Source organism: Seriola lalandi, unplaced genomic scaffold (assembly GCF_002814215.2).
Source record: "Seriola lalandi dorsalis isolate HSWRI2012SDOR001 ecotype SW California unplaced genomic scaffold, Sedor1 jcf7180002054688, whole genome shotgun sequence".
In the NCBI taxonomy this organism is placed as follows: Eukaryota; Metazoa; Chordata; class Actinopteri; order Carangiformes; family Carangidae; genus Seriola; species Seriola lalandi.
In genome coordinates, this window is record NW_019525241.1 from 1,640,583 (window position 1) to 1,651,401 (window position 10,819).

General features: G+C 40.6%; 1 protein-coding gene across 1 annotated transcript in view; it reads right to left on the reverse strand.

Annotated features, from left to right (window-relative positions):
- The window catches only part of syn3 (synapsin III), a 113,098-nt gene that overhangs the window by 77,490 nt on the left and 24,789 nt on the right, over positions 1-10,819 (reverse strand). Inside the window, exon 4 of the mRNA XM_023422990.2 lies at positions 683-774. Coding sequence (XP_023278758.1) covers positions 683-774 — 92 coding nt within the window. The remainder of the gene's footprint in view (positions 1-682; positions 775-10,819) is intronic.

Below are 10,819 nucleotides of genomic sequence, written 5' to 3' on the forward strand. Positions count from 1 at the left end.
GAGAGCAGAAGTTTTCCTCCGTTTTATAGTTTGAATCACATTTCTACGTGCAGGTATGAGAGAGCTGGGTGACTCAGAAAAAAGGTGCAATTTTGTAGAAAAAAGGTGGGTTTCTAAAGAAAATTCCAATGCATTTCTAATGCATTATTTAATCCCAGTTTTTTGGGAATAACTTTGGGAAAAATTGGAATTTTAACACCAAAAGTCATAGCACCCCTTTCGGGATCAAGACGCACGTTTTGATGTATATATTACCGGGGTTTTCTCAAAGCTGCGGGACAAGTTATGCGCCGAAATTTGGTGGAAGAATAATAAACCTGAAACAGAATATTAATAGATATTCTAGCTGTAGAGGAGTGCCTCGGAGCTGAGCACCCGTGGCACTAATAATACAAACTGAAAAATGACAAAAAAAATAATTAACTACCCTCCTAGTTACCAAAAAAAAGTTAGCATTGCAACTAGAGGGTAAAAGTTATTTTTTAGTTTTTCCACTGACATAATCACATTACAGCCCTGATTTCTCAGAGTGCAGCAATGTTATATATACACACAGTCATGCTCAATGCCTCTGAGAGAAAAGAACTGGAGTCTTTGTGCAGGCTCACTGAGGCAGATTACAGATTGCGTGGGCAAATGCGTCAAAGGACAGGAGTTCTCCGTCAGGCCTCCAGCAACTTACCTGACCACTTTAGTGCCACTTTTGTTGACCTGCATGTCCACCATACATCCCGAGTTGACGTAGGAAGCCAGGTTGATCTCCGAGAACTCCGCCTGGAGAATAGAAGAAGAAAACGCCCCCACACTTTACATGATGCTTCCTACAACATCACAGTGCATCAGGTCAACTTTATCTACATTAATTGAACTCCCTGACTCAGTCCTCAGATGCACAAAATGGTGTAATTTCTTTTACAAAAGGTAAAATAAAGAATGTCACACTGTGTCATGCTTTTCACTTGTGACTGTCCTGTGGTGGAGCTACACATGGAAAAAAAAAAAACTACAATAGATTCTTTCACTTTTCACATTTTATACTTCTGCTTTTGCACAGCAGAGAGTAAAAGACAAGGGTCAGAAAGACAGAGAGACAGAGTGAGAGGAAGCAAATTGAGTTATCCCCAGTCTCTGGCCTCCCGGACAGTCAGGGCCTTGTGAAAGGCCGTAGCCCGGCTACCTAACAAGTCAGTCAAACTCCCAGCAATCCACGAAAGGAGGGGTGACAGTTGACTTCTGGGAATGGACTCTCTGGATGGACAAGGACCAGAGAGGGACAATTCAATTTTCCTTGTAATGACTGTCACCACAGTGGAGAAATCTATTGGTGTTAATGCTCCTGGCCAAATCTAGCAATCCTTTTAATCTGACACATTCATGATGATATGCCCACAAAAGGGTTCTTACTCAATAGTGAAAATGCAGTGTGAGAAAAAAGTTTGTGACTGGGGGGACAAAGTTTTTTCTTAATTCAATCAATGTTTACTCTACCATCTTTATAACTATTATAATACACAGTGCACAGTGATAATGACCCAGATGAGTGTGTTGACATTTTATTAACTCAGACCGTCTTTCATCAAGGCAATGGCAGCTGGAGGGTAACAGGACAAAGTTAGGGAGAATTTAGTGAGTAAATCAAACTGAAACTGTGAAAGTAGCACTGGATAAAAATAGGTTTTAGCAGTGCTAGCGACACTTCTCAGGATGGCGGTGTTGGTACTCTGTGATCCTCCACTTCTCATCTTTCTGCAAAAAGTGATAGCATTCCCTTCAACCTCAGTTGTACTTAATGTTTGGTGCTAATCAAGAAATGTTAGCATGTTAACAAGCTAAACTGATATGGTAAACATTACACCTGACAAACATTAGCATGTTAACATTGTCACTTTTACCATGTTAGAATGCTCAAAGCACCGCTATGCTAATAAAAGCCTCACAGAACTGCTAGCATGGCTCTAGACTCTTACTCTTGTTGAAAGATGAGGGGTGCACGCTGCTCTTGCTTATAGCAAAATCAAAGAATTGCTACAAACAGTACCTGTATGAAGCAAATTAAGTGCATATTATCATAACATGACTTCTAGCTAACAAAAATTAAGTCTTTAAGACATTCATTATATGTGCAACAAAGGGTCTTATGATTATGATAATTTTACTGATAATTTTACCTGATGATAAGATAATATAATAAAACAGTTTTGGTTGTGGCAATAAGGAAACAACATCAGAACAAAAGGCCTTCTGTCAGGTCCCCTGTTTCACTCCATGTTTCCACAGAGGGGAGATGGGCTGCATGGCTAACAGTTCAGTCATTTTAACACACTGTGCAACCACGTGTCCCATGTTCCCTGACAGGGCTCCTCTGCTCCAGGTACAGACAGCCCTGGAGAGAAGCTAAACAGCAGCCAGTTGACCTCGAACAACGCATTTGTTAGCCTTCACATCACTTTCAAGTATGAGACATGACACTAATGTAGTGGATTTAATGAGCTCCAAACAAGCAGCCTGCTGACTGCTAAAACCAAAACTCAATTTGACATGACATGGTCGACTCCCAAACTGAACACTACAAAAGGAACATGGCTGCATTTCGTTGGTCTGTGAGTGCTCCACTCCTGAGTCAGCGATGGACCACATTTAACAGTTCACTCACTGTTAACACTGCAGTGTGTAACAAGGAAATATTACTCAGAGGAATAATAAAATGAAAAAGCCACACTGATACCAAGAGTCCAGCTTTGTTTATCTGCGGTTAATGTCACGCGACCACACCATACTGTCATGGAGGACGCAGAAGAGCACAATCACAATGTGTGGTTTCGTGCGAAACAGAAGTGATGTAATAAAAGTTAAGATGTTAATGTTGTGGATCGACATAATTATTTATTTTTTTCAAACATTTCCAGAGGACAATGAAAGTGCAAGCTAGTCAAATAACAACTGGCAGCGGTTTTCTGTGGAAAAAGCTCTGATAAACAAACTGTATGTTTACTTGCCCAACACCAAACAACACAGACAAAGTTAGCAACCATTCAGTGAACATAGTGGAGTAATTAGCAGCTAACGAGCCAGATATTTTCCTCAGGAGCTGGTGGGGACCAAAACAGAGCTTAAAGAGAGTGAATATTGGCCAAAAACAGAACTCCAAATGAAGGCTAATGTTTCCCTGTGTCTCAGTGTATGTGTAAATAGGCAACTGTTTGCTAACACGTTTGATATATCAACTTAAAGTTACAGCTTATTGTGTGCAAGTGACCAGACAAAAAAAAAAAAAAAAATTCAATGAACTCAGATAAAGAGTAAAAGCCACATTTCTCACAGTCTTAAAGAAGAAATGTTGACAAGTCAGAGCAGCACTGGAAACTTCAAACTTTATCATGGATTATTTTTGTTATGTTGCTGAATATTTTGTGGTTTGCACAGAAACCTTACAGCTAGCACAATAAAGAGCAGCTGTTTAAATGACAGACAGCTGATCATTAGCTGATATTGTTGTTGCCTTGCAACAACACAAATCTACAGAAAGCTGCTCTCTACTTTGCAGGCTTCAGTGGACAGGCAGGGCAGCTCGGCTCATACAGCTCGGCCTTCAACAACGCCAACATGGATGGTGAGGGAAGCAGATCCTGCCGCTGACCTTCTGCTCAACCCAGCTCCTGCCAATTTCCATAGCAAGTTAAGTCAATTGCTATCTACACATTCTCATAATGTGATCATCATTTGAGACGTTAAGCCTGCTTTACCAGGCTTTATATTGGCTTTCATCTACATAAAAAGGAAATATTATCAGCAATATCCTTTCAGAGATAAATTTCCCTTTCATCTAGTGGCGTAGCTCATGTAAACTCTGTATGGGGGAGTGAGTCGGTTTTGAAAAGAAAGCACCGAAACTTGTTTTGTTTTTTTTGCCAAGAGAGAGAGAAAAAAACCCACCCGCCTCTTTTATTTATTGTGTTGCACTCTCAGAGGAAGAGCAGGGGCGAGTAAATGCCATAATCTTATTTAGGGGACAACGAGGCGCCACTCAAACTCAATGTGCCTCAAGGACATGCACTTGGCTCCTTTCCTTTTCTCAGCTCTTCTCTACTGATACCCGCCTCTGAAAGAAACATCTGTGTGCTGAGCAGCACATGCTGAGCCAAAAAAGACTCTTAAATGCATAACACACCCAAACACACACACACACACACACATACACAGACACACACACAGACACACATCCTACACCACTGCACCGCCTGAACAAATCCCATCCCAAACACAGGGGCCTACGTTGACTTTTGCTGCGACCAGATAAAGCCAGGAGAGTGGGCAACATTTTGGCGAGGGCCGAGCTTTGTACGTCATCTCTGATTGGCTGGTTCTGGGTAAGAGGAGTGCTCACAACTACTGTCATTGGGCAGTAATGGATGAAGTGGCTGGTGTGGGGCACAGGCCAAGAAGCCAGGACAGGAGGCTTTTCACAGCGCCATGGTTACCCTCACGGTAACACATTCAGACACTTGTCTTGGAGCCGCTCTTGCCTGGGAAAGGAAAACAGGAAGTGATACATGGATAGAAGTGATTCTTCTCATCTGTTGACCTGCATTCAGGCTGGTTCTCAGCTGACCTGTTAGCATCAACAGAGTTGCAGGAGTCGATTTACCGTGGTGAAACCTGCCATTCGGTTTCACCATCTTATGTTGTTTCAGTTTCTATCAGCCATAGTCAGTCATACTGCTCACTGCTGCATAATCTTTTTATTTACAGTGATCCAAGCACACTCTAAATGTACAACTCATTCCAACAGCTCACGGAAAAGCTGATATACACTAGATAACTGTTGTGCTATACAGACATTTATTTATATGAAAATGCCAGTCGAATCAACACTACCTTCTATTTTCATTGACAATATCTTATACCTGAATTTCCACACAAGCTTCACTTGTCACTGCAGTGCTGCCTCAACTCTGTCCTCTGCCAAGCCATGTGAACCTGTGGACAGTTCAGTAAACACCACTTGACAGTAGCTCATCTGGAATCTTTGTGAGTATTTTTAGATTTGGACTTACCCGTGTCACTGAGGTTCAGGTGGTTAAGGTGTCTTTTGTCATGAGTCGAATTGTAAACAGGACCTTCTGTCCTTTGGCAAAAACAACTGGCAGAGGCTGTTCAAGCTGCACTTCAAATATAATCTGCTCTGACTTTTTCTGAGCAGCGAGAAAAAGCTAAATTTAAAGTGTTTAGTCGCACTGAATATACACAAAAACACCATAAACAGGTAAAATGTCATGAAAATTTAAATAAATGAAGGTGTAATATTCTATATTAATTGCAATGAGTTGAAGCACTGAAAGCAGGTAAATGGTCAGTTGAAGATGAAATATAGCAGGTCGTCTGAGGAATCTCATGAAGCTGCAGCTCCGTGGGTGAGCTGCCGTACAACGCACGACCCAGTTGTTAATTTTCCTGTTCCACAGTTTATTCCCTGAGAACAAAAATAGCTTTCTTTTTTCTTTTAAATTTGGTATGTGTTGTTGAAACGGTTTTAATACAACAAAGATGACTGAGTTGGCAAGACTTATTGGCATTGCTGTCATGTATGTGGGCTGGAAGTGATCCCCACTTCACTAGTGGATCAGAGTAGAGGACAACTCTGAGCTCTTGTTTCTGCAAGCTGTAAACAAGAAGCTGCGCTGTGAAGGGACAGTTCTTCGCATAATGCACCCTGGCCCAAAAAGCATTTCTTTCGTACGCAATCATTTGAAAAGTAATAAATTAAATGAATACATTTTTGAGCTTCACAAGCCCCTTGAAATGCTGCAGAAAATTTGGAAAGTCTAGAAAAGCTGCATGATTAAATTATCTTATCCCACACGTGTGTCTGTGTGTGAGTGTGTGTGTGTGTTAGTGTGTGTGTGTGTGTGTGTGTGTGTGTGTGTGGAGCGTGTGTGTGTGTGGAGCCAACAGGAAGTCATCTGGCTCGACTTGACTGGAGAAGGAAACACAGGAACACGGTGGAGGCTGTGCTGTCCCAGCTTTAGAGTCCATAAGTGTGAATGGCCCCCAAGAGATGAAAGCAGTTGAACTGTCATTCGAAGAACAAGACACGAAAGCAACTGAAGTGTCATTTCAGGTGTAAGAGATGAAAACAGTTGAACCGACATTCTAGATAATTCGATTAGAATGAAATACGACAGTATAGAAATGTTATACTGTAGATATTGTATATATATCTGCATAAATTAATTTATTTAATTGCTGAAAATAAAGTATACCTTATAGTTTTGCTTAAGGAAAAACAGGCACTTAAACATCACATATCTCATTATTATTAGGATTTCTAATTATAGAGGCAGCTATAACAAGGAGCCAATGAAGGCAAAATAAGAAAGCTGATTTTCCCATAACCGTCTACCCAGTTCGAAGCCATAATTAACCTTTCTGAACTTTCATTTTTCCTCTCCACAAATGCCCATTATATTCCTTTTAAAACTGACCTTGTTCCACTGATAGTTCTTTTTATTTTAGTCCCAAGTGGAAGAGCAAACTGGAAAAGCTGTTGATAAAAATTGTTCTAGCCCAGATGGAGCCTCTCATTGTGTGGTTTCCTTTCATCTGAAAATAGATGTTTCTCTGTGGCACAAAGTGCGTCTTTTATTTCTTCACCTCTTTAGTTACAATGCAGAAAACATCGACCAACACACACCTGGATGAAATAAAAATAGTTTGGAATGTCACGTAAGTCCCACATTGTAACGCACGTGTCAACAATTGTCTGGCAAATGGTGAAGTGACAAGTTGGAGTTATCATGAGGTAAATTCAGCTTTATACATCACTTCAGAGAGAACGGTCTGCCTTGATTTGATTCAGCACATGGGGAACATGCAGTAGTTGCAGGGCAGATACTTCTTGTTAACTACGTCTGAATGGTTTAGTAATTCCTGATAAGCTTAGAGGAATCACATACTGATGCAATTGAGAGGTCTGAAGTACAGTGGACCATTCATATGGACCACAAAGAGGCATTTGCTGCTAATCACTCCCACCTTGTACAACAGTGAAATAATCCACTGAGGCATTAAATGTTGAAATCTAAGACAGATGCTGAATGTAATAGGGCAACAGAAGGCATGAGGGCAGCTGGATCAGTCCAATGTCTGCAAGTACCAAACCAAATCATCTGTCCTGAGCAAGTTCAACCCAGATGCTCTATGTCATAGGCAAATGCAAGCCAAAAAAGGGTACGGATAACATACAGCCAACTGCCTGTGAGCTGCCATGACTGCAGCAGAAAGGACTGTGGACAGCGCTGAGGTCATGCGCATGTTGAGCAGATGTTGCCCTGCACGACCCAAACCACGCTTGGTTCGGCCCCTCGTCCTTTCACAAACAACAAGCCTCTTCATATTTAACTGGCTAATTTGTCCAGTTGTGTAAATTGCAGCGTTTATGGCTCGGGTGTAGTAAACAGGCAGATTGCTTGGCAGCCTTTTGTTGGGTGTAATCATGTCTGCGATCGACTGACTGCAGCTGGTCAACATTTTTGGCATTTTTACAGTAGACTGTCATAATTTTCAAAATGCCAAGCATCGCAAGCAGGGTGACAACATACAACACCCAAGTTGTCAGATAAAGAGGCCCTTAGCTTGGCACTGCCACTGTACCGGACACATCCAAGATACTTCAAAGTCATACAAAAGCCATTGTAGGCAAAACCTAATCCCCAAAGATCTGGAACACACCACTAGTCTGGATACACATACCCAAATCTCCGGGTTTGAGTATGAAGTAGTGAGGCTATGTTAAGATAACAAATCGGTTGAGTCAGTGGGCCGAGTTAACCACAGCCACCTACAGTGAGATAAAACTCCCGAAGGATATCTGTATAAAGAAATGGGTCAGAATCCGTGTGTCAACCATTAAAGTGAGAAGTATCACATTGTCCTTCTTACAAATGAAAAGGTTCATTCTTAAACAATAAAACACGCCCTTGCTGGATTTAATACACTCAGGGGCAGAGGTGGGCAAAGTCCACAACTCCTTGGTCAAGGAGTCAAAAGTACTTTATGTCGACACATTGTTGTATTGTTCCACATTTACAGAACCTAATGACTGAAACAACCAACTGAATGAACTGACTGACTGTGGAACCTGGAGAATAAAGAGCTTGTAAAATATGATACAAAGCTGATAAAAATGGCCATAAAAACATAAAGCTGACTCAACAAAAGGAGCCATTGTCATTTCATATTTCCTTTTTTTTCCAGGCAGTGATGAAGTTTGTTCGTGGTAAACACAGCAAACATTTAGAAAACTGAATGAAATTTTATTTCTAAAATTTCAAACATGGACTTAGATAAGGCCACGGATGCTCTAGTGAAGAATATTCTTGGTCTATCACATCTTCAAAATAAAATAAAATTCATTCTACTGACTAAAAGCTGTTTCAAAGTAACTAAGTACTTCATAGAAATGTAGTGGAGTCAAAAGTACAATATTTGTCTTTTAAGTGCAGTGGAGCTTCCAAAAACAATATTACTCATGTAAAGTACAGATACTGGAAAAATAAACTTAAGTACAGTACTCAAGTAAATGTAGTTAGTTACTGTCCCGCCCTGCTCAGGGTGATAATATGGTTATAGTTGGTCTGGTATGACCAGCAGCTCATGGTGGCTAACGTTGGCTAATTAGACTACTAAAACTTGTTAAAACTTTTAGTAGGATTTTAACTGCATTATGACAGTATTGTGAAGAAAAGATTGTTTTGGAAAAGAAACTGAATGGCTATTGTTTTTTTTTTTTTGTTTCAGTGAGTCATAGGCTCAAGATGTACGAGAACTGACCTGATGCAACTGCACATTATGCTCACATTTCTGTCTGTGTTTCTCATTTGGAACCCAAATGGTATGCTGTTATACAAATCAGACTGTGAAGATTGCTTGGTGTGTTTTGCACTACTGACCATATTTCATAGAATGTGAAAAGGCAAAGGCTTCAAGCCTGTTTTTATTAGTCACAGAGGAGCACAGAGAACCACCACCGGTGCTCCCACAAGCATCTGTTTAGTGGTATTTACTGGTAAAAAGGAATTACCCGGTGAACACAGGACCTCAGGCGTCTGTCAAATGTAACTTCAAAGTGGGTCATGTAAATGAGAAGGAATGATCTACAACAATGGGTGCACACATTTACTATGGAGCAGTGGCTGGGGAAGGTGGAAGTGGCAGGGCAGCCTTAATGAGAGATCACATCTGAGAATCAAAGCTTCTCTCTCTCTTGCTCTCCTACAGGTTGGCATCAGGCCTCCTCACTGCAGCATCACATGCTGTGGTGAGTCTGTGCTTCAGTCTACAGATGGTACCTTATATGGCAGCAAGTACTGCAGAGAAGAGTTCTGTCGGTTTGGGGCTTATGAGCACTGCTTCAGGGAGCTTATACAGCATGAAGATGATAGATGACAGCCAGCATATATTAGCCAAGTTCAATGTCCATGCAAACAAGATGAAGAAAACAATATGATATCATAGTATGGTTCAAAAAGAATCATATAAAACGGCTTTGGGAACTAAAATCATTAAGATATTCACCATTACAGATAAATGTAAAAAGCATAAAATGTACTACAACGGATGGTGCTGTGTTTCAGTATTGGTGCAGGCCATTGTAAAAGTCTATTCATCACATCCGTCGTCATCAAAATAAGGAGGAGAAAGTGAAATGGCCCTCTCTGCTTTTATTGTCATCCCCTAAAAGGGTTGATCTCAGCATGTCGCAAAGTTTTCACACAGAGATTGGGTTTCAATCGTCTTACGGCTCTCAGCGAGGTGCACAAACAGCCTATGAAGAGTCTGGCTGCTGAAGGCAATTAGCAGCTGACTTGTTATAGTCAGAGTGGAGGGCTTGTGGGAAAGAGTGGAGGATCCAACGAGATCTAAGTAGGTCAGTGGGACCTATAGCGGAGCTTTGGAGGACTTGTATGGACCTCCCTCACACTCAACTCAAGGGGCCTCTTTAACTCTGCCAGTTTTTAATGGGGTTCAATAGCTTTAGCACCACAAGATTAAAAAAAAAAAAAACAATAGAAAAATCTCGACTCACTCCAGCCCCAACTCCTCTCTGAAAGAGGATGTGACCACAACAGTAGAGAGTTGAGCAAACAGGCTATAAAATCACCGGTCCAGCTTTTTGTGGTCCCCTTTTCCTTCTCCCATAAAAACCCACCACTTCATTTCAAAGACAGCTCCAGTCTCAACAATGGGTTGCAGATGTATAACCCAACAGTTCTCTGAGGTAAATTAGATGTTATCTGAACATTGTAAATACTGTATGTCTAGACTTATAAACATATTTCTGTGCATACTGTATATACTATTGGCACAATTATGTTGAATTAAAATCAGGCTACTTTAAAGGAATAGTTCAGCATTGGGGGAGATATTCTTCTTTGCTCCCAACTTCACAACCAATACTTCCAGTATTTATACTAAGCTAAGCTAATGGCCTTTTAGCTATTATGTGTATACTTAACACAAAGATCAGAACGGCGTCAATCATCTCATCTTGGCTAGAAAGTCAATCAATATATTTCCCAAAACATCAGACTATTCCTTTGAAGCAGTGGTTCCCAACCTGTGGGCTGAGGCCCGCTTCTAGGGTCGCAAAGATTTTCTTGAAAAGACGTAATTATAAAAATAAAATACATACATACATACACATACATACATACATACATATATATATATATATATATATACATACATACATACATACATACATATACATACATACATACATATATATATATATATATATATATATATATATATATATATA